Source organism: Triturus cristatus, chromosome 2_1 (assembly GCF_964204655.1).
Source record: "Triturus cristatus chromosome 2_1, aTriCri1.1, whole genome shotgun sequence".
In the NCBI taxonomy this organism is placed as follows: Eukaryota; Metazoa; Chordata; class Amphibia; order Caudata; family Salamandridae; genus Triturus; species Triturus cristatus.
This window is the reverse complement of record NC_140581.1, coordinates 999094723-999119773: the sequence shown is the minus strand read 5'-3', so window position 1 is coordinate 999119773 and position 25051 is coordinate 999094723. Positions and strand designations below refer to the sequence as shown.

The window sequence follows — 25051 nt, the reverse complement described above, 5'->3', positions numbered from 1 at the left end:
GAATGAATGTTTCTAAATTCATGTTTGGAAATTCTCACTTTAAAAAAATACTTCTCAATGCACTGATATAGCCTGATGTACTACGGTGAAACGGTTCTGTATGTCAATGAAATACACTTTTTGAATTTTGAAGAGACTTTATCATATTTTTACATGGTTTCTGCGAGATGCCTTTAAAAATGAAAGTTTTCCTAAAGTCACACAGTGTAGGACAACCTAGTTACTGCGTTTCTTTAAATTTTAATTAACCTTTAAATAAAGGCTTGCCTGTTTATTTAAAATATTTTATAATGTTAGTGCTGATTCCAGTAAACAGCAGCCCAGCTATGCTGTTTGACCAAGGGGATGCCTGTAAAGGTTAGGAGGGCCACATGCACCCCTGGGCCGTACTTTGAGTATCCCTGCTCTAGCTGATGCCAACATATGTACCCAGAATTGGCAATGCTACGCTGGCTTCTAGTGCGCCAACATAATAATTTGAGGTTGCTTTATGTAAGAGGGTAAGATCATTTACTCTGTTGTATCTTGTTTTTTCCAGACAGTTTGCTCCTACACATCGAATGTGGTGACCCACAGAAGTCCTTTTGGCATTCTCTCGGCTGCAGCTCATTTATATGGTCTGAGAGACCACACCCCCTCACCTTTCTACAGAGAAGAAGAGTTTCTGTCAGGCTGAACATAAGTCAGTATGACAGACACTCTTCTTGTTCATGTCAGGCAGCCAGGAGCTAGACATTACATTAAATGCACAGGCTCCTGGCTGCCTGAGCTGAGCTTTGCCAGGCTGAAGATTTCACTCACAGCCCTGTGGGTGTGACTTCCTCTGCCTGGCAAAAGTGTCTTGAGTCCCCCCTCCTTGTGGTGATTGACTCGAACCTGGGTGCTTCAGTTTTAAGCCCAGGAGTGCCCAGGGCCGAGTGTCTTCACTGACACCTCGTCACAGAGTGGGGTGGGGTCAGCAGTTTCACTGACCCCATCCCACTCTGTGACAAGTTAGGGACTGCTGCCTTCAGCTGCTGAGGGAAGGCACCATTGAGGGAAGGCAGCAGTCCCAACCCTCTTGGGACCTCCAAGAATTCCTTCTCGGACTGCAGTGAAGGTAACTTTTATGTGTTTATTATGTCTTGTGTTTGCATGGCTGAGCGTGTGTATGTATGAATCAATGGGACATATTTACAATGGGATATCACCACCCGAACATCACTTTTAGCGACATTCTGGTGGCGATATACCCTTCTCCATGTTTACAATGCGGCGTTAAATAACTTTTTGTGGCTTAACGCCCCCTTATAAATATGGTTCCTTTACGTGCATCACTTAGTGTAAAAGGGGCATTGCTGTGTGCTTTCCACTGCAACACTTATTGCTTTTGACACTGCCCCAGATTTACAAGGAGGTGTAAATCTGAGGCAGCGCAAAAAACTAACGGCATGCGAGAGCAGATGTTAGAATGTCAATACGAGGATAAATACTCTTATTTCTCCTCATGTTTGTTTTTTCTATGTGTGCTGCATTATGCAGCACACATAGAAAGAGCAATATGCCATTAATGATCGTTTATGTGCAGAAAGGTGTCTCTTCCCGCACATAAACAATTATTAAATAATGACGATTTCCTACTTCTATGTGTGCTGAATTCTGCATTCACCACTCTGACTCTGATGGAGGTTTTCTGTGCCATCCTGAAGATGTAGGGCAGGCAGTGGCAGCTTGTAGGTAACGGTGGCGGGGGTTAGAAAGGAAAAAAAGACTTACATGCTCATTGCCGGTAACCAGCCTCAGCCTCTTCTTCCTCGACGTTCTTCTGGCTCCCGGCAGCACCCAGGCTCTCCTAAGCCAATCACGGCGATGCTGTCACCATGATAGCAGCTTTGTGATTTGGTCTGAGCACCATGGTTCGGAGCTCAGACGGAAACTGACAGCATGTGCATGTTCTCCACCCAGGATATGCATTACAGCCCATTGGAGAACATGCAGAGTGTGCATGACTGTTTGGCCGGTATGGCCTGATACCAAGCTTTTTTGGACATTGCATATTTTTCCCCATGGGCCTGTATGGGTGCACAGTATAGAAGGAAATAAAAACAGAGGGTTGTTCTGTTGAGCATAGCAAAATCACACAGGGCACATCCAGCATGCGCCTTCACCCTATTGGAAATTGTGGTGATCAGCAAAAAGAGCTTTCTCAATCCTCCTCCATAACAAAGAGTATCCTGAGCCTCCCACATGGAGAGCAGATGGATTCAATTGGAAGGGACAGTCAAAGAGTCTCCGCCGAAGATCCTGAATATTTATCCTCACAAATCAAGTAATCCCTCATGCTGGGAAGTAACTCAGAACACATTGGCCTACGCTTCATCATCGGACCTCATACCGAGCATGGATTTAAGTAGACCCATGGACACTTCTATCAGAATGATGGTTTCTGACTGCAGTCAGAGCACCCTCTGGATGTCACAAATTGGTTCCTATGGTTGAAAATTTTAACATAGCTGACCCTTGCAGCTGTTTTTCTTAGCAGTTGCAGAGTAGGTTCTGTGTTCCATCTTCATTCCACATAGATCACAGCAGTTCAAATCCCTGGCTAAAATGCATAGAATTTATGGATGTTCCACAGCTCTCGGAGTCCCAGTGGGCCCGTAATGGCCATTATCCGCCCCATCAAAATTGCTGGGGCACTAGCAATCAGCCACAAAATGTTTATTGATTCATCACTTTTCTGCTTGTTAGTTGTAGTAAAATTATGTTTAGAAGATACAAAAAGTCAAATTATGGAGTTTGTTGTCAAGCACAGAGCACATTACCTCATAGTGTAAGATGAGTATATTTAGATAGAATATTTGTAACATCTCCTGATATTGTACATCATATTTAATTTTTATCTTTTTTTAACATTTTGTTTATTGGTATTTCAAAGCCATACAATATTACCCATAATTATATAGGAATGTAAAACAGCAAAGCTTGTAGTGACAAAAAAAGACAAAAAGAACCAAAACAATAGGGAGGGGAACGGGGGAAGCAACAGAGTCACCTCTGCAAGCTTTAACCCGACATCACATCTTAGCAGAAATATGAGGACATTAAGCGATAACATGAATATAGGTACAGTTTCACATATGCATTCTAACACGCTAGTGCATCCAGTTGTGGCATACAAAACATGAGCCGCTCTCAACAGCAGGTAGTGTTTATCGGTAATGAACGCACTAGACTGGACATCACTGCAAATCCTGTGCGCGTTGCACCTGCAATTCATGGATGGAGCCCGAAGTGTGTTAGGTGGAGTGGAAGTCCCAACTCTCTCTGCCTTAGCCAGGTCAGAAATTGAAACCATATGTCTTTAGGTCTGGATGTGAGGGGCATTAGCTCACAATAAGTGGACAATTGTTCCTGACAAAACGTGATATCCTTTACCCAGGTGTCGGTTGAGGATGCGGAACATTTGCCCCAGTGTATGGCCACTCTACGCTTTACCGCCAACAAAAGTATGGCAAGAAGGCGGTGATCTGCGGGGGGAGCTTCTTTAACGTAATCTAGTAAGCACACCAGAGGCACGTGCCTCGGTTCCAGTCCTGTAATATCTCGTTAAGCGTCATATACCTTATCCCAATACCTCGCTATCGGTGGGCATTGCCATGCCAGATGAAGAAATGTGGCTTGTGGTGTATGGCATCTCCAGCAGTTATTGCCTGTTCTAAGACCCAGTACATCATATTTTCTGTAGTTACTGTGTGTTGATCAGATCCTTTTGAGATCTGCCTTTATTTTTGATGTGCTAATTCACAGTGGCCATAAATCCTCACAGACATTATATATTTGTGGCCAACACCTCTAATTCCATATTATCAGTGAAAGTCCACCAAAATCTCATTGTAAGTGTGTTTTCCATGGTGATGAGCTGTTTGACTGTCTTATGTTCTCGTGTAGATATCCGAGTATATATGGCTGTTCTTGACATTATATGAGACACAGGCAGCTACGATTACGTTTCTCATTGTGCAGCAGTATGTAAACTGTATTAGAACATTGGAATGTTGGAAGCTCCATTGAAAACAATGGAGTAGCTCAGGGCTTATAATGGCTGGTATAAACCCGGAGCTCCAACATTCCAATGTTTCTTTGTGAACAAAGGCTTCAGAGAGCCTGAGAGGATTTCAATCCCCTCGCACTAACTGAAGCCTTTGTTTTGTTTGTTAGAACATTCTGCCCTCTAGTGGCAGAATGTTCTAATAGCCTTATAGCCTTTCGTAGCTGGGCTATACCCGCTATTAATGTCCTGCTCCCTTGTTAAAGGCCAGAGCCGAACGCTGGAGCGGGCCTTTAATAGCCATTAGCGGGCTATAAGGCTATAGCAACATCTTTAGGATCAGTGCCTTCCAGTGCAAGCAGTTCTCATATACCTGAGATGACTGGTGACATCCATGAACGTTTGGCATTTTTCAGTGCATACCTGAAGGATTACTTTAGTACTACACTTCTGCTATATGGATGATGACCAGAGGACTATGACCACAGGATTGAAACATCAGCAAGTTCCCCTTAGACTTGACTGCAGATGCATTTATAGCAGTATCAATTGGAGCCATTCCTTCTGAGTTCTATAATATCAGATATCATTGATCACCCAGACGCTTTTCTCCATCTGTTTTTCTTGGATGATTTAAGGGATTTCACTGTATGTTTGTTACTGGGCTGTCAGTACACTGAAAGCAGTATCTTTTCAATTCAGTTGTAATTTTTGTGATTTCATTTGCGTTACATAAAATCCTTATCTATCTTTTCACAAATATTATCTTTTTTCTTTCCTTGAGTATTAAGAACATTCAATATCATCGATTGTTTTGGCTCCCATTGCAGTAATTTACATAGAACTGAAACACAAAAAAACATAATTTCTTTGCAAAATGTCTGAACGGAATTTGCGTTACTAATGCAGTATACACACTAGTTATTGTAATATACTGTCTATGCCTCTAATTTCTGGTTGTTAGAAAACAGTGGACATTTGAAATTTCATTTTGAGGTCAGTGGAATGAGTGTTTTGCTCTATGATGACATGAAACAAGTTTTGGATGGAACATACCATTGGATTATAGTCACATATGGAGGTGTAGGCACACCTTAAAATGCATGTACTTTAGTTTCTGTCTATGTTGCTCGTGAATGAGCATACCATTATCAGTGAAGACCACTGATCTTGGCAATTGGCACAATTGATGTGTGTGGTCCTTCAAATCCGTCCTGATGTTATATGTGATTGAAAATCACTACCATCTGGTGTTGTGGCCATGTACTCTATAAAGTGTGTTGGTCATTAGAGCATTTACATAAAGAGAGGTAGATGAGCACATTTATCACTGAAGTCTTGACAAAAAAATGCCTGGGATGTAAATAATGAATGCAAAGTAAGACTTGGCCAACAGATTCATGGGAATGGCCATTAACTTAGCGACCTCGCCAGAATACATTAGATGTATCTCCCGTTGATGCTTCCATGGTAATCAGCTCATTGTGTTCCATATTGCGTGTGTACGGACACAGCAACGAAGCGGGCTTTTAACCTATCATCGTCTTTTGTTTTAGGTTGCCCTGTGACCGGGAATCCAACGCCTAACATCACGTGGCTTTTTGAAGGTCAGCCACTCACCACGGCCTCTGATTTACACCCTCAGATTTTGGAAGATGGGCAAATTCTACAACTGCTGCACCTAACAGAAGAGCATCAAGGAGAATACAGCTGCTTGGCTGAAAACCTGGCAGGCTCCCTTCTACAAAGAACTACCCTGGTGGTGCAAGGTAAGCATGGAGCGCACCTGCTTAACAAATTATTCTCAATTTTAAGGCTTTTACAATCACCTGACAAGATATTTCTAGGATTCATTTCCAGCGTTACGGGACAGATATATTGTACTATCATCATAAAGCAATGTTGAGTCAACTTGCTTGTGAGGCTTCTCTCCAGAATGGAATCATGGTTGAAAAAAGAATACACAATCGCAACCCACTTTTAACCCTTAACTTTATTCTTTTTTAAGATTTTCAAATATGGATTTGGGATTCACTACTGGGTCTGTGTTTTGACCTTTCTTTCTCCCAAGATGTCTTTTGGTTAGTTTGCCCTTGGCCAGCATGAATTGCGGGTGGGGGACGGGGGGTGGGGGGGGGGGGGGGGGGGTTGGGCGGTTGTCGTGCGGGGAGGGGATGGAAGGTTAATTTAATAAAATTTAATAGATCAAAAAAACGTACATTTGCCTCCGGTATCGGACTCCTGCGTCACGTCTCCTGCTCTCTGCTCACAGGAAGCAGACGCAGGCAGTCTCCGTCTCTTTCCATAAGCCAATCACAATGCTGCAATGCTACGGGAGGCCCTTTTCTTCATGCAGGCTGCGCAGCAGCCTATATGAAGAAAACTGAGAGTGATATGACTGGTTTGGTAGGCCTTAGGGCCGACCAAATAGTCAGCGCCCATAACATTGGTCTAGCCACTCCTCCCCAACCTGCCCACCTACCCGCCTCCAACCAGGCATACCCTTCTTCTGCTTTCTCGCAGTGCAAGAAGCAGAAACGTAAAATGGTATTTATACCATTTTACGTTTCTGCTTCTCGCACTGTGAGTAAGCAGTGGGGCGACGCTCCCACGCCCACGTGGAGGAGCCACCCCTGCCGGTTCTGACAGTTGTGGGTGATCTCTGCACAGGGCAATTATACACAAACACACTCCCAGGGGAAATGAATGTGAATGTGTTGCCAGTGATTTGTAACCAAGCTGGATGTCAGTAAAGCCTACTAGAACTTGGCTGGTCACCGAAGGCAGTTTATTCCATGGATTTGATAACAGAATGGATAAGGAGGGTTTTGGCACCATGCAAACTTGGTGCAAACTCGAGACTCTGCTAAGTCCACTCAAATAGACAATTATCGTTAACTGGGACAGAAATCCCAGACTCAGTAACATTAAAAGGGCAGTGAAGCAGATTTAGCTCCAAAGTAAAAAAAAAGAGAGGAGTATGTTTGCAAAGCATAAAGGCTTATTAACGAATTAGTAAAGTTACAGTCTCCAATCAAATCAATTAGCTATAAATCAAAATTCGCCTGAATACAGTTTATACGAATGTGATCCAAATAATTACATTTTAGTAAATACAGGTATTGAGTTATTAAAGGCAACATATGCGAATCAGAGCAAAGTCTCATTTCGTTAAAAAAATAAGCTAAGTTTGTAGCCAGGTCGAGGAATTCAGCAGCAACAGCTGCTGAAGAAGAAACAAATAAAGGTCCCGCTTAGAAAGAGAAGGAATATGCTTGCTATTGAGTGTAACTCTAAGAGCAGGAAAATAAAGAGCAGGGAATGGACGTCTGCCTACTAAGGTGGTCAGGGGCAAAAGATCTAAATAACTAACAAACTTCACACAATTAAAACATAAGTTCCATCCAAGTGATACATTCTTTAGGTTCCCACTGAGTAGTAACCTATCAAAATCCCAGGCCTCATTCACAACATTTTGACGCACAGCAGTGCAGCAAGCCTTCCTGCACTGGCGCTCATACAGCAGCCTTGCGCCAGTGCAGACACTCTTGCACATTTTAAAAGGGTGCCTGCGCTGCATGGAGGATTGTTTTGTGCAGAAGGGGACACCTTCCTGCATATAAACAATCATTAAAGGCATTTTCCTCTTTCTATGCGTGCTTCAGAATGCAGCACACACAAAAAGAGGAAAAAACTAGAAAAAACTTGTAGATTTCACTGCGTCACTTTTACGGGGCTTCCTGCGATGGAACGCCCACCCTGCATACATTAAACATGACGCAGGTTTAATGTGGAGCAGGGCTTCACAACGTAACGCATATCTCTAGATGCGTCACGTTGTAAATCGGCCTCAACTTTTACGCTGCAGCTGTGTCACAAAGGTGACGCAACGACGGTGCAAAAGTGACGCAAAGGGCTTGTAAATCTGCCCCTACGTGTCAAAATAAATCACTTTTGATCAAAACATCTGAAACCTCTTTTATTGCAAGCATTTAACTGAACAGACAATAATTGGTGCAGACAGAAAACCTCTAAAATATTTTAATGTTCTATGGTCAATTTCAGAACCAACAATAAATTCAGATTTTTTCTGCCACTCAGTTTATCACAAAAAAACACTTTAGTGACCTGAAAACAAATGTAGGAATTCATCAATGAAGATTTCTTAGTCTAGAGTGACACATTTCTCCATCTTCTTTTTCGGCCCCCAAAACTGCCCTGAAAGTATAAGTCGCCTTTTAAGATGTGTGTGTGAAACTACTATGGCTTAGCGTTTAGATAGCTGTGGAATATAAGTTGCACTTTATTAATAGTTTTCTTTCTTTCTGACTTTTCAGCTACAGTAGACTACCAGTGGGCAGTGGGCGGGTTGATGGTCTGTTCCGCTTCCTGTGGTAACAAAGGTCTCCAGCAGCCCCAGTTAAGATGCATGCTGGGCCACAAGGAGGTCAACGTATCTCACTGCGCTGAGAAGACAAGGCCAGCCATTCAGCCCTTCGCTTGTAATAGAAGAGACTGCCCAGCAAGGTTTGTACCACCTCACTGATATGATTAGATCCTCTGGAATCCAGTCCAAGAAAAGATACCTTCAGCTATGGTGCGTTATCTCATACTAATTATCGTAAATAAAGTCCCTTGGGCATGCTCAGGGGACTTGAACCTTTGATAGGTACTGAAGTATTGCTTGAAGTGTGAACTGATCTAGAACATTAGATCCTTTCTTAATGTGAATGTAACTATGGTTGTGAGGGTTCTGCCATCCCTGTCCTAAATATATGAACTAGAACGAGCTTCTCGTTGTCCTGTGGCGCTCGTAGGAACTCGCGCCATACGATATCCTTGTCTTCTATGTTGGTGCTTGCAGATAAGATGTACTGAGGCTTGGGTGTGGTGGCTGTTTCACGCCGCCATTGGCTCTAAAACAAAATGTTCAATTAAAAAAAGGCAAAGCGAGGGAGAGCAGACTGCACGTTTTTTTCAGAATCAATAAACCAGGAGGGCCCTGTTTGACATTAATGTACTTCATTTGAAGTTGTGTAATTTAGGATAGAATAAGTGAGTTGGGTGGTGAACATGGCCACTGGCGGCCATTTTGAAGCTGACATTTGGCGGGCAATATCTACTTCTTAGGACCATAGAAGAGTAGGCACTCGCTCCCTGAGAGGTCAAGTTTGGTGGAGGGAGACTTCTCTGTGTTTGATTTTAATGGAAGTGCTTCTTTATATACAGGGCAAAAAGAAAATCAGCGAAATCTGTTCAATTAATGGTTGACTGAAACGATCCTCAGCACTTCCGGCCTGCCTCTGCATGTTGCTGCATCAACAGTTTTGCTTTTTTTAAATTAAATATACAGTGGCGGCCGCTATTTACTAGAGGTGGCTGGTGGGGGGGGGGGGGTTGCAGTGGGGAGGTGTAAATAAAAAAAAAACACTTACCTTCAGGGCGGCCACCCGGCTGGCTTCAGCCTCTCTGTCCGCTCTCGCTGCCTTTCGCTCCTCCAAAGCAGGAAGCACCCAGACACCTGACTCCCCTGGCCAATTGTGATTGGACTGAGCGCCGTGGATCGGCGCTCACACGGGGAATGGGGGCCCGGGCAAGTTCTGCACCCAGGCTGTAATGCAGCTTGGGCTTCAGAACATGCAAAGTGCGCATGACTGTTATGGTCGGCCCAAGAGGGTCGGCCAAACAGTTATGCGCACTTTAGAGGGGAGCACCACTCCTCCTCCTGGCCCCTGCTCTGCCAGTCCAGCCCCGCCCCGCACCACAAAACGCAAAACTAAAATGATAATAACGCTGGTTATTATAATTTTAGTTTTCTTTTTTTTAACTACAGCCGGCAAAGCAGTGGGGCGATGCTCCTCCGCCATAGCGGAGGAGCCGCCATAAATCTTGCTTTGGTCGTACGCCCTTGCTGCTCCTTTTCCACACACGGTTCCATTTTATCGGTGTACATGTAATGAGAAACAGCTGAGGCAACGAGAGATAGGAGACAGCTTTAGTGACACCCAGTTCATTAACAGCAGTGGCGGGTTGTTCTGATGGGCACTTTTCCACCAGAATTATTAATGCCCCTTCATCTGGTCCTGAGGCGCGAGCTAGTCACTCAGCCTGGCTTCTCCCCTCCTCTTCAGCTGCCTCTCCCATGCTCCCCTGCCACTGCTCTTGAAATGTTCCTGAAATGTACGAATTGTGTAAAGAAAATAAATAGATACAAATCCTGCCAGCCTTGATGTCAGCGAAGCTCGGGGATTTTAAAGGAGAGGCGTAAACCACAAATCCAAACCTGCCGCGCCGTTTGATGAAATCTCGTCACGAGGCGCGCCAGCGTTTCCCCCTGTTTTGAAGGGTGGTGGAAGTCAGCATATATTAAGTAAACAGTGATGAATGCTTTTCGGCTTTAGGTTTTATCTGTCCTCTGGGTTCTCAAGACTCTCTGTTTCTAATGGATAATATTTTTACAGTGAGCTCTGGTTGAGCTACACTTTGGAAACATGCTCGGGTTCCCCAAGCGCCTCTGTATTGTAAAGAATGCCAAAGCCTTGATGAGCAACCAGTGGTTAATTTGTAAAAAAAATAAGTGCCAGGGCTGTCATCAGGAGGAAGCCGTTGCCATTGATAGCGCCGCCTAAGACAGAACCAACTACTAACCTTGAAAGTGGGGAGAGGATGTGGCATAATGCCCAGGGCTGCCGACTTCAGAGCTGGGGAACCAGGTTAGAGCCTCGGCGTCACCTCGACATCCTGTGATTCTGGGGAAATCATGTAATCTCCACGTGCCAACCAAAAATGAATGTGTCCTTAACTGGTGCTCATGAAAAGCGCCAGTGTTGATGATTAAGGGCCATATGTATCATTCCAAATTGAGATTGCAAATGCCGCAATTCGCAGAATTTCGGCGTTTGCGATCGCAATTTTGCTCAGTGGTATGTATTAAAGCAAACTGCTTATCAAAATAAGGAATCGCAAAATTTGTGATTCCTTATTTTGCGATTGCATTTAAGAATCGCAATTTGCTATTCCTTAAATGCAATGTAAGAACCACAGAAAAAGTGCAATTTGGCCTTAAGAAATCACAAATTACCACCAACTTCAAGTTGGTGGTAATTTGCAATTTCTCTGAAAAATGCACGTTTTTTGCATTTTACAAAGTGCCATGTGGTGCACAATGTATGTGTGCCACATGTGCACACATGCACATTTCAGGGATGCAACAGGGTATCCTTTTGACACCCTGGCACCTTTGAAATTGCATTCTCAATTTGCGATTCTCTAATTGAGAATCGCAAATTGAGAATGTCTACCCATTCATTCCTATGGGCCTCTAGGCGCATAGGAATGAATGGGGAATTAATTGCGAATTGCAATTTGGGATTCGCAATTAAGGAATGTGAAGGATTCGCAAAATTATTTGCAAATCCTACATACATAGCGTTTTGCGATTCTCAAATAGCGATTCGCAAAAAATCGCTATTTGAGAATCGCAAAACCAAACTTTCATACATATGGCCCAATGTGTTGATGCTGAGCACCGGACACTACTGTGAGAAACACCTCTTACAGGCACACTTTAAATCCGTCCGTGGGTATTACCATTCTTCCTCCCACTTTTCTTACCTGCTGCAAAAGAAAAGATGTTACTGAGTCTGGGGGGTGCCTCAGTTTTGCACCATGCTCCCATCAACTCATCTGAAATTGACACAAAAATAAATTTTACTGCATGCCTCCCCATAGGCGAAATCTTATGTGGGCTATTCCACACAGGAGACTCCTGTCTCATCCCACCCTCCACACCAGTCTTTGTGTCAAATGATGCCGCCTTAGGCTTGGGAGGCTGCCCTTTTGTGGGTGGGGGGACAGTATGTGGGTCTAAATGTGTATATATTCATATGCGTGTGTATGTGAATATGTGTTAGTGCTGTGGGTGGATGCAGGCTTGAATTGTGTGTTATGTGTGCTTATGTGCATTGCATTTTGTGTTGCCAGAAACAGTTCACAGACCGAAGATTGTTAGCAGAGAAAAAAAGTAGGTCTGTCAAAAGGAGAAGTATATTGGTTATCATAGCGAAAGCAGTGATATCAGCAGAGGAAAAGTCAAATGACAAAAAGCATTGGCAAGGGCAATGGGTCTTGTCTATGCAAGAACTATTGGCTTTGCCAGTGTCTTTTAGCCATGTTGTACAAGTGTGGCTGCTATGCAGCATGGCTAAATTTTAGGAAAAAAGTGCTATGATGCGGCCAACACTAGCTGGGTCATAGTGTTTTTCCTTAGGGCGGATGGGGATGGCCACGCGGTCAGCGGGAGGCTGGGTGGGACAACAATGAGAACGGGCAGCGAGATGGGGAAAAAAATCACTATGATGTGGCTACATCATAGTGTTTTTATTTCTTATGGTGGGTGACAACACAGACAACAAAAGGGTGGAGTGTGGAAGGAAATAAGCAACACAGACAACGGGAGGGTGGCGGGTGGGCGGAGAGAGGGAATAGGCACAGATAACGGGAGGGTGAGGGGTAAGTAGAAATAAGCAACACGAACAATGGGAGGGCGGGGACTGGGAGGTAATAAGCAATACGAGCAACAGGAGGGTGGGGATGGAAGGGAAAAAGCAACACAAGAGTAAGAAGCAAAAAAAGCACCTGAATCACAGCGACAGCAGCAGAAGGACCCTAATCAAGATAAAGCAATCAGTACTTGGTCCATGCGGCACACTAAATAAGAGGAAGTGAAGCCAGCACGCGCAGGCCAATTGGGAGGCAACAAATAAGAATGAAAGTGAAGCCAATGAATGGTAAGCAGAGGGCGGGCTCTAGGCCCCTTGTAGAACACAATATCTCTAGCAAGCAAAAGTGCATGTGCTGTCAGAAGCGAGACCTCAAAATGGGAGTGCCTAGTGCGTGCTGCTGTCCCAATCCCTGCTTGGCCCACTGATAGGGCAGTGCTTCTACTGACTACCACAACCCTCTCTATTAGTAAGTGAGGACTCATGCAAACCAGCAAAGATCTGCCTCCATGCACTCATTTCTGGCCCATATGCAGTTCCTCTTCCTATAAGCTAGCATTACCCAACTAATTAGCTTCTTCCCTGGTCTACCTGCATGCACAGGAGCACAAACCTAGCAGGGATATGTATTCCTTAGTTAAACTGAATCTAGCTTCCAAGCACATGCCAGACATTCTACTCAGAAGATTGCAATCCTTTTTTTGTGTTTGATGGGCTACGTAACTTTCATCCACATGATTCATAATTATATGTTTACCTGTTTTCCGACTGTGTCTGACAGTATCTTCCTTTCACAGATTTACTATGTTTCAAAGGTCTTGTAATTGTGGTGATTTAAGCCTTTCCAATTCGCACAAGTGCCACTGCCCATTTTGGTTCTTTTAGTTGGCTCTTACTATAAGACAGCATTAAGGTATTACAGACTAAAAGGAAAACAACGTCTCCTGAGTCATTGCATTTAAGTGCTGGGTAGCGTCTAAGGAAATCACACCAATATGACAGAAACAGCTTGTTTTACTCCATCTCAGTTCAAAAGAAACACTTCCCTAAAATAGCCTGAAGGTATTGAAGGAAAACCAGCCATGATTTTGGAAAAGCTGGCATTTGCATTTGATTGTAGAGTGTAATCTTTTTGGCATGATTCCGTTTTTTGAGAGATGGGAAACCCTCCATCTCCTCAGTGATGTGATTCATGGACATGTCTGTGTGTCCTCTAGGAATCAAGCTGGGATGCCCCTCTTCTGGAAGTGGAGCACGGGGAGTCGTGAAGGCATTTGATTCTAACCTGATCCTGGCATCTCTATTAGGCACAGTGTCACTTTTTCTAGGTCTCGCCTAGGCAGCGCTTGTGCTTTCTCTTCGAGACATGCTGTATTGAGGTATGAACTTGAAGCTCTGCCCATCTTTTCAATTGGCTCCTGTTACTGTCCTTTGTAAATGGTGGCTTTTGATTCGTCAATCGGCTTAGTAGTCCCTCCTTAGTACCTCCCTTTCTCATGTTGTAACCTCCCATAAGGACTGCTCCTCTTACATGTGTTGTTACTCCATATGCTTTATTTACAGTCTGTGTGCACTATTTTCTTACATGATATTTTTCCCACCTGCTGTTGCAGGCTTGACATGCTCCCCGCAACGTAATGATTTTTTTTTGCAGCCCAGCATGCCGTGCTTGGATTTAACAATGGTGGCCGCGCAGCTCGCCCAACTTTAGTTTTTGAATTTCTTTTTTTACCCAGCGCTTCATTTTTTTATTAGCAATGGCAGCCGCTCATGATATTTTCAAAATGCGAGGATCGCCCAACTTGCACCTTTTTATTTATAAAGTATGTTTTTTATTGGCTGCGTGGCATGCTTTAACAACAGCGGCCATGCGCCTTTCTTTTCGTTTATGCAAGCAGCCAATGGCAGCCATACGCCTTTATTATGAAAACGGGCGCCTCGCCCTCGTTTAATATCCGAGGCATGGCGATGTGTGTTTTTACCCCCATTTTTGGAGGATAAAGCAAGTGGCAGCTCTTGGCCCATGATCTGGAGAGCCAAGAAGACTTTGAGATTGCAGCCAAGGCACCTCAAGTGACAGACGGAGAGGTACGAGCTTGCTAGGTCTTGGAGTTCCAAAGTCGAGGCTTCCGTGATGTTAGCTCTGAGCCCCTCATATTCTTTTGTCACTCCACACCACTTAGCCCATGATATTCAAATTTACAACACTCCACTCTACGACACTCCACTCTACAACACTTAACGACACCCTATATCACTCCACACTACTCCACTTTGAGCCATTCCACTCCAGGCCACTCTTCTCTATGCCACAAACTTTTAGCATGCTGAAGAACAGTCACGCTGGTATACAACATGGCTAAAACACATTGGCAAAGCCAATAGCTCTTGCATAGGCGAGGTATATTGGCTCTGCCAATACCTGTTCTTTTCTGTGTTCATTTTCTAAACCTCTGCTGAGTGTATTTAAGCAATCATTAAACTCAGTATGTGAGCTTTCATATGTCGTTGCTGTCTTCTCCTCTCCCCATGCACTCATGTCTCATGGCCTTCATGCAGAAATTCAAAAGCAACACTTTTAAAGCTTTCTAAGCCAGAGGCATGCTTTAGCTGGAGGAGCCCAGATGCAGAGAACTATTGGAGGCTGCCAGACGGGGGCGGGGGGGTCATGTTGGCTATACAACATACCAAGAAAGTTAATGCCCCACTACTTACCCAATCACTAACGACCACATCATCAGCCAATCAATGGGGAACACGGTCATCCTGGGAGATTAGGCCACAAGGCGTCATAAACCAGCTGTACCAGATGGAAAGTGCAAGGATAGCGAAACCATAGTTGTGTACACCACAAATTCATCCTCTCGTTCTTCTAAGCCTGAAAGCAGACCAGGTGCAGTGCGCTGATGTCTGTCAAACCTATATTTTCTCTGAAGTATTGCCAAGACAGCAACTGTCCTTTTTGCTGCCTTGTTTTGAGATACTTAAAGACATAGCAGTTGCGACAGCAAGTTCTTACTTGTGCACTAAAGGAGTATTTTGTGAAAAAGCCTTTGGTGTCTACTTTAAGAAGTTAGATGATTGAGCTGTATAAGATTAACTCACCTATACGTGTACACACATATATCACATTTGGTACACTGAGGGCCGGATAGTGAACTGCCTGGTGATGAAATATTTTTCTTGTTGTGGAAATTTGTTCCAAGGTGCAATCTAGGACCATATTACATATTATGAGCACGTGTTCTTTGGTGCAATTGCGTTTTGCGGTCGGTATTAGTTAGTTATTGGTCAGTAAAACTGGTAAAAATTAATCTTCGTACTTCGAACAAATAATTACCTGTGCATTTTATGTAAGTCAGGCACAGGTTTAATTGCAAAAACTCTCCAGCAACCATAACACTAGGACAGAGGCAGGCGCACAACAACCATAGGGCTCAGAGGGCTTCAGCCCCCCCACCCCTGTTGTGTGTGTTAGCCCTGGCCAGAGGCGTAGTTAGAGCTTGTGGCGCCCGGGGCTATCCCTCAGATTGCCGCCCTTGGGAGGGGGGGTTGCTGGGGGAAAAGGACGGCAAGCACTTGAAAGAGGACCGAGAGACACGTAGTATCGCCGCTAATAGTTACCTCGATCATGCAAGTTACATGCACATACATGACACGGTCCAAGGTTACACAGTTGAATACACCGGTGACTGGCAGTACAAAAGAGAACACACAGACTGCATGATCTATCTGGGGACTCAGAAAAACCGCGTGTGACATCCATCAGAGAGCTGCGTGAACAATTACCTGGTAATCCCCTCAGCACAATGCAAACATGCACATACATGACACTGTTCAGGGATCCATCATCTACAGCTGACATTAAATGACCATTCATCGTGGTCCACCCATTAAAGTAGTGCACTTTGTGATCTGCATGGTACATATTCTTTGCAGCAGGCACATTAACCCTCTGTGCTACCTTTCCAGGAGTCAACCCTTCCACTAGACAATTCTGGGATCTCTCTCTAGGAAGAACATTAATCACCGAAGTTATCATGACATTTTTATTGTTTCTGAAAATTGCTGGAGGCCAGGAAGGAGGCAGCAAGTTTCTTTTAAACCATAATAAACTTGCAAACACTACGCACCCACCCGAAATAGGTACCCAGTGCGGTCACAACGTTCGCACCACCCTAACCTGCTCAAGGTTCATGTGACCTCAGTGACAGAGTCACAGTGACTGGATCACTGTTGCTCTAGGGTGTGCTGCTTCGTAGGCCTGCCTGCAAGTCTGGAGATGAACTTCAGTATGGATTGTGGTGGACAGGCCTTCAAGGTTAACTCACAATTGACACCACTAGGGTACACCTGCTTGTGCTAAGACATCAAGCCTTCTAAGGCCTAGTGGGGCCTTCTAAGGTCTAGCATGGGAATATGCTCCCTCAGTAGAGTGGTCTGGTGGACTGGTCATGAAGGCTGAACTCAGTTCCCCAGTTCCAAATTCGACAGCTCTGGCCATAGTGCCACATCCTCTCCCCCACTGAACACCATACTGCCCCACTGAGAGAAACTCGCACTGCCTTCAGCTACAACCTAATTGTGCCCGCTATAAACACTTGGATGTGGCTCAATTCAAATTATGCACTGGATAAGAGTAATATGCTGCCTACAAAAAAAAGTAAAAGCAAACACTCATTGGGAATGCAAGATTAAGTAAAGCATGTGACATGTAAGCAGAAACAACATGGTTACCTTAACGATCTCTCACTCACTATTCAGAAATCAGCGAGTGGTTTTACCTGAAAAGTTAAGGACATGACTACAGGGCCCTGAAGGGAACCGTTTCAAAGTCCATTGCTTATATCCTTAATAAACGTAAGCAGTATGGTTTAAAAAGACCACATCCATAAACAGAGCCATGGTACACATTTTGTTTTCCAATCCACCCATCAACCAGGTATTGCAGTCCCTCCAGGAATGGTGCACTTCCCCACCTGTGGACAACAATGCTGTTCAAAGAAAGACAAGAAAACAAAAGTAGCGCTTCAATGGCAAACTCTGTAAAGTGAGGCTGATGTATTTGGATGTGAATAAAACCAATCTGGCCACTTTGCAACTGTCTTGCTTTATTTAGGTATGTATTTATTTTTCATATTTAAAACCTTCTATTTCTCTCCATCCTGCTGCACTTTGGAATAGAAAAATGTCAGAAAAAGGGCATTTCCCGCAAGAGTGGTTTTCTTTTTTGGATCTATTTCACAGGGAAGCAACTAAATGAAAGAAGGAAAGAGGTTGTGAACCATTTCTTCAAGTTACGGTTTTCAGCTAGTGACGAGCAAGACAGAAAGAGAGGGAATTATAGGAAGAGAGGGGGGGACAGCTGCCAGCACAAAAAAGAAGAGGACATTGCCAGAGACCTATTCCTTCTCTGCCCGTCCCCCAACTCCACGAAAGCAAGCCGAGCTTTATCAGAATGCCTTTGTCCGCCCCCAAAATAGTGCCGCCTGGGGCGGACCGCCCCCACCGCCCCACCCTAGCTACGCCACTGGACCTGGCTGAGGCTTTGTTGTTTTTTCACCCCTTCTTAGAGCCCCTGCATCTCCACTCTGCCTATTACTGGAAGAATTAGCCCCCCCCGAACTTTTTGTACTCCCCTGCAAGGTACATGGAGGGGTCCCCGCTCTGGATTAAATCTGGAGTTCTCAGGCCTGACTACTGTGCAGAGGGGGCCTCCTGCAGATCGGGCCCCCCTGCACTGCGAAGGCGGCACTGCATGGGATGCGGGGGCCTGTGTTACGCCAATGCCCCCCTCTTTTGGTTGATGTCATATCACTGTCTTCCTGTAAACAAATTCATTTGTCAATAATGGTCTTGTATAAATGTTGCTGAAATTCATTAGATTACTATTATTGGCTGGCCGTTAGGTAGTAGTTGCTGGCCTTTTATTGATTATCTAGGGCCTCATTTATGAAAAGTGTTGCATCTCTGCGTGAAAACAGCGATGCAACACTTTTCAGCGCGCCCTCCTTGCAACACCATGGATGCACCATATTTACGGTACGGCGCTCCATGTTCGAGGATCAGTTTTCCTGACATATCTGTAGATGCAAAATTGACGCATTGCTGGGGTGTGTCTGAAAACAGACACTACTTCAGCAATGTGTCCTTTCACATGGGCAAGCCTCATGCGAAAGGGCCTGCGTCAGTCTTATGCCTGCTGTGAGGCAGGCATAAGATTTTAACACAGTGGCGTCCTAGAAGTGGCGCAGTGAAATCTATCTGCGGCGCTTCTACAACCCTTTTTTGCAGAGGAACGCCTATCCTGCATACACTATACCTGATGCAGGTATAATGTAGCGCAGGTCTTTACAAAGTGATGCATCTGCACAGATGTGACACATTGTAAATATGGCGCAACATGGCACATTTTTCACGCCGGCGCAACATCACAAAAAGTGATGCAATGGTGGCACAAAGGGCTCATAAATACCCATGCTTGTAAGTTAGGGCAGTTCCAATTAAAATGTTTTGTGCAACTGCCTGTAAAAAACACATCATTTTCTTTGATTTAACTGCTGAATTCCCTTCAACAGAGAATGCTTTATTGTCCCTCACTGAGGTACAGCGCCTAAAAACAAGTGCTGGGGCCATATAATATCTCCGACTATCAGCAGGTTTCACAGTGTCAGCCCAGCAGCTGGTCGAATGCCTAAAATGTTGCTCAATACCACCAGGCCTCAGTGAGCATCATTTAAAAAACCTGAATTCTGTCATGGGACAGAAAGTGAAAGGGGAAACTTAAAGAGTTGTTGTTGACTCAGAGTTAATACTGTGCTTAGATTTTGCCAGCTGGTGTAGAATGTTTGCATCCTCGATGTAATATGGTTTGAGTCCCCGCATAGTGGTACCTAGGGAAAAAACACATTTTACTTGAAAGTTGGTAAAAGTTATTTAGCACATTTCAGCACCTTCTCGAAAAGAATCAAAATGTGGGACTGGCTTGTAACGCACATGGGGGAGATTTAGTGAGATTTTACGCTGTGTGTGTGCCACAAAAGTGATGCAAATCTGCGCAAAATCTTTTTTTCCAATTTTCTTTCCAGTGCTAAACTTGTTTAGCACTGGAAATAATATAAAAAAAGTTACGCGAAGCAGCGCATTGCACTGCCTTGAATTATTTAGCTCGAAGGGGGAGTTCCTTGGGTGGTGCATGGGCGTTCCCATGCAAACACCCAAGGTTTCTGACGCTAAACTCAATTTACTAAACAAAGTAGACAGGGTTTAGCATCAGAAAACTGCGTCCTTTGAAAGCAGGCGCAAGGAAGAAGAAATGCTTTCATTTCCCCTTCCTTTTCCGACTTTGTACGTGTGCTGCACTGTACAGCACACAAATAAAGTCGGAAAAGGGTTGAAGGCAGTCTATGCATAGTATTTTGTACTAGAAGGGTACCCTTCCATACAAAATCTTGCTAGACTCACTGGGACACCCTTGTACCATGGTGCAAAGGTGTCTCTGTAGAGCACAGCAGCTGGTTTCAGCGCTGGCACTAGGGAAAGGGAAGGGCAGAGCCATATTTCAATAAATATGACGCTCTCCTGCTCTCTCCTTCTCACGCAGCGCAGCATTTACGGCTGCTGCACTGCGCTGCCTGAGAATTTAGTAAATCTTACACATAGTGTTGGTTCTGTTGGTTTGAAAAGCTCCTCGCCTAGCGTTGCATCGCGAAAGCGCTGCCATCACTTTGCGAGACATGCAGTATATACTGTAGTGTGGAAGCTTTGTGGAAGCTTTGTGGAAGCTCCGCCCACTCTCTGCCCATTGGCTTTTGTCTTAAATGCTGCCTTCCGATTGGTTTGAGGCTTGTTAGTACCTCCTCATTCATCATTTGTATCCTTCTACGGCTATTGGCCCCTTTACTCCTGACACTATTTTCTTTGAGGTCTCGCCTAGCGTTGCAGCGCGAATGCGCCGCCATCGCTTTATGAGACATGCAGTATATACTGTGTTGTGGAAGCTCCTCATCGTTTGTATTCTTCCACGTCTGTTGGCCCCTTTACTCCTAACACTATTTTCTTCCCTGTCTCCCCACCCCACCGCCCCCTCCCTCAGTCTGTGACTTCTCCCCCTCCCCCACCCCCCCACTCCCGTTATGCGAGTTCAAGATGCATGATTTACCAAAACTTTTCATGTTTAATTAACTAGATTTTAATGTTACTCTAAATATAATAAGACTCTAGGCAACATTCGGGGTATGCATGGCAACTGACGCCTCTTAGTTCACAAATGGCATTGTTGTCGGACGGGAGGAGCGGCAGTGTTTTAACTCATGCTTAAAACAAACACTTTTAATAACTTCCTCTCAATTCAGTGCTATAATCTTGTGTACTGAGGTGATGCGCTAAAGAAATGCACTTTTTTGAATTCTGAAGAGACATTATCGCACATTTACATCATGTTTACTGTATGATTAACATGACGATCATTTTCAGGGCTCGCCCACTGGCTCGTGTACGCTTGGCTCGTCTCCGGCTGGCTCTACCTGTTAATTAATATATTGGCCCGCGCACCTCTAACAAAGAGAGATGAATGGATACATGACAGTGAGCACAGGTAGATGGTAGAGAAATAGACTGGCGCAGACAAACAGACAAAGTCAGTCTCCATTGCCTCACATCAGAATCATCACTTTCAATAACCTGGAAATCTTCCGGCAACTCCCGCATGCCCCAACCTCATCCCCCTCACCTATTCTTAGCACAAGCGGCTGATTCTGAGCTGTGCCCTGCTGGTGCAGAGGAGCACGGCAGAGTCTGTAGAAGCGCTGGAATCCCTAGCCTCTCGGGGCGGGCACCTAAGCCTTTCCGGGTGCCTTTACACTCAGGATAAATGAATACATTTCGTTCTGTGCTTTAGTCGCCCCTCTGTGAGCACTGTCTGGTAGATGAAGCTCTGTGTTAATAAACACATTCAGAGAGGTGGTTGTGTACAAACAAACAACAGCCACAATGCCATACGTTTTGAACGTGTAGTTAAATACCTGCTCTTCGAGTACCTCATTTGCCGATCATTCCATGGCACTACCAAAATTACATTTGGACACATTTGCTCAACGGTAAAACACTCCCTTCTATGGGTCATTCAACAACTCGGGCTTTGGGGTTAGGTAACCTACTTTGGATGTTGTGTAAAAGAGTAAATACAAAAATTAATGCAATGAAACTAAGCAACCAGTACTGTCTAAAACACTGTGAAAACTGACACGCATTCTGGCATTTTGTTTAGTTAGTGTCGATTTTCTCATAGATGCGAGTAAAGTGCTCTTAATATCTTAATGAAATCTGCACACTTTTAACCAATAGCACCGGGCGACCTTTGACAACTAGGCAATGAATAAATTGTCATGTACCCCCGAAGCCCCCCAGCCCCCGCCCCCTTGGTAAACTTTATTGCCTCCCAGTGTTTGGGGGATAACCAAGACGCAGGAGAGTGAGTCAAATAGTCTAGAAAATGAAAGAGAAGCCAGGATTCGGATTCACATGCTCCGATCGCGTTGGTTAGTCTGTAAGCACTACTTTTATTAATGAGTTTCGCATTAGTGAAGCACCACGGTGTGCATGTGTGGCGACACTTCCCCCATGAGGTACGTGCCAAGCAATTGTTGACACAATCCACACTTTGCATCTTTTTCAATATATTTATTACGAAGTGCCGGACCTTTCCAAGGGATTTTGCACACTACATACATTCACTCCAAAAATAAAACGTGTAGGTAAAAAACGTTGCCATTTACAATTTCAATAGCTCTAATTCACAAAGGCGAGACCTATTGCATTGCAAATGCTTGTTACTTTACTCAATTGTTTTGATGTAGTGGTAAAAAAGAAATTTTGGCTTTCTGGGAAAGTTTAATACACAAGACCTGCTCTTCTTTCCGCCATTGTTAGTTTGATGGATAGAAAATAGTAGGCTTTATTTAAGTGTAAACACAGCCGGTCTCGTGGGCGCATAAACAGAGATGATGTAAGCAAGGGATGTGAGCTTTCAGTGAACTTTTTAGGATGCTAACATGTTTATGTTTGATTGGTAGGTGGATGGTGACGTCCTGGTCGATTTGTTCCCAGAGCTGCGGTGGAGGTTTCCAGACTCGGCGAGTGACGTGTCAAAGGCTGACAGGAGTGGGCATCTCCATGCCAATGTCGAATGATGTGTGTGCACAGGGTTCAAAGCGCCCCATGGACACCCAGGCCTGCAATCGACAACTGTGCGTGGAATGGGCCGCCTCCTCCTGGGGCCAGGTAAGACATATGCATGAAATGAGCAGTGGCGAAGCTCATAGGCTTTGTCTTTTGTCTTTGCAAGCATGTTGGCTTTGACAATCCTATTCAGTATCAGCAAAAATAACTCGATGGTTATTGCCAATCCTGTAGAGTTTAGATGAGAAAAACCATGATGATGTATATACTGTGTCATCACGTTTGCAATTGTATGCACCATGACACTACTGCTGCCCCAGAGAGATGGCATATACGGGCCCATGCATCACTAAGCAGCCGCCATTTTGCTTTTGATTCAGGGGTGGCAGGCGAGCAATTGATAGGGTAATTAAAAGAGGCGTGCAGGACTTGGAGCGTTGGCTTGGCAAAAGCAACAGACAAGCTGGGGGAGGGGAGCGCAACATGGAAAGTGCATGAGGGAATGAAGTGTGAAGAAGTACACTGGGAAGAGGACGCGCGAACACGAAAACACACCCACTTGCATAAAGTACTAAAAGCAAAAGAAAAACAGTGTTCATAGAATGGAAGCAGTGGAAAGTCATGGAATAAGAAGCAAATTAATGAGATTTACAAGAAAACCAACCAATTATTAGCAGTGGACTGACACAAAGCCCACTAGAACTATTTGTATTGAACATAATATGTTTTATAACAACAGACAGCTGTCTGTAGGCGAGACAAAAAACACCATGGCACAGCCAGAGTTGATCGCATCATAGTGCTTTTTTTCCCTTCAAGCAATGTTGCATAGCAGCCCGTGCTGCTGTGCAGCATGTAAAATAAAGTACAGGGGATTGAAGGATTGGAGGGGGAAGCAGCACGAACGAGGAGGGTGGGGATGGGGGACAGCAGTCAGTAAGAGAAGGGCAGGGAACAACAGACGAGGGTGGTGGACAACAACAACTGACAGCGGGAGGAGGGCAGAGGGTGGTGAAACAACGGACAGCGCGAGAAAAGTGGGGATGAGGGAGAGGGCCTGCAGACACATGTATTCTTTAAAAGTGCATGTGCAAAAGTAAAAAAAATAAAAAAAATAGTACCTGCAGGGGCCTGTGGCCAGTGTCCTTACACTGGCCACTGACAGGAAGCTGTACTTGGTCCATACTCCATGACAGGCACACACAGAGAAACCCAAGGAGGAAGCCGAGGCGAGGAGGAGGCGCTAACCAATTAGAAGCAAGGAAACGAGTGAAGTCGGGGCCAACTAATAGTAAGTAGTGGGCGGGCTCTAAACCATTTTTAAGGGTTGTTTTAATTTACAAAAGAGTCACAAGCACAGCGCAAACGATGTGCAGGCAAAACCTAAAAATGGCGCTGTTATATTAGATCTAAGCATTGCAGGGCTTTGGTTAAGTATACGTGTAGATTATTTGTGCAAAAGGCAACCAAAATCTGAAAAATGGCATGACACAAATGTTAGAACATCCACAGGAAGCGAAAACCGCATTTGGTTTTGATCACGCTGGAGCTTATTTATCGCATGTTTATGGGTGCCACAGCAATGTTTATCTCTGACTGGAATTGCATAAACAGAATGGTGACAGTTCTCCCTTGCATCTCTGCCTATGTCTTGCTGATGTCTTAGATCCCGAGTATTTAAGCTTGGCACCGCTTGGACCTTGATCTTTTGCAGATGACAAGGGCTGGTGGGAAGCAGCGCCTTGGATCTTTGGTACTTCTAAAAATAGGAGTTCTGAGATCTGGCAAGAGGCCCAATGCAGTGTGTACTTTCAAGTTATCAGTTTCTGGTTGGAGGCCAGTGCACGTTTGGATTTTGGCATTCCTATCCCTCTCACTGCTCTCTTTTGAGTATAAAAAAGCAGCAACAAATCTGAACAAATATGAAACACGTGCTGCTGACACTGCTCCCCTTTCTTTAGTGCCCTATCCAGTGGTAGGTTCTGAATTGGCCTGTGTAAAAATCTAAAATTTCGTTACCCCAAAATTTCCAAGGTTAAACTCAAGGGCAAACCTCTTTTTAAAAAGTCACACAAGATTCTAGCCAGGCGAGTGGTTTGGGGACAAAATGTCTTCTGCAAGGCATTTTTTACTTGAACCAGTCTGCCATGGAAGAAAAATGGTGCACAATTTATTTTTGTGAATTTCGGATCAATTCAAATTTGAGTGGGTAATGAAAATGTCACACAGGCCTAATTTTGGGCCTGTTGCTCATGCTTAATGTATGCCTAAGATATAAGTCCATGTGGAACATTTGTATTCCTTCGTCTAGCTAGTATGGTGTTATGGTTTAACCTCTTCT

The 25051-nt window shown here is 44.5% G+C and overlaps 1 protein-coding gene across 1 annotated transcript in view; it reads left to right on the top strand.

Moving 5' to 3' along the window:
* The window catches only part of ADAMTSL1 (ADAMTS like 1), a 731209-nt gene that overhangs the window by 665730 nt on the left and 40428 nt on the right, over positions 1–25051 (top strand). Inside the window, exons 24-26 of the mRNA XM_085634733.1 lie at positions 5587–5799; positions 8368–8557; positions 22605–22812. Of these exons, the coding sequence (XP_085490859.1) occupies positions 5587–5799; positions 8368–8557; positions 22605–22812 (611 nt within the window). The remainder of the gene's footprint in view (positions 1–5586; positions 5800–8367; positions 8558–22604; positions 22813–25051) is intronic.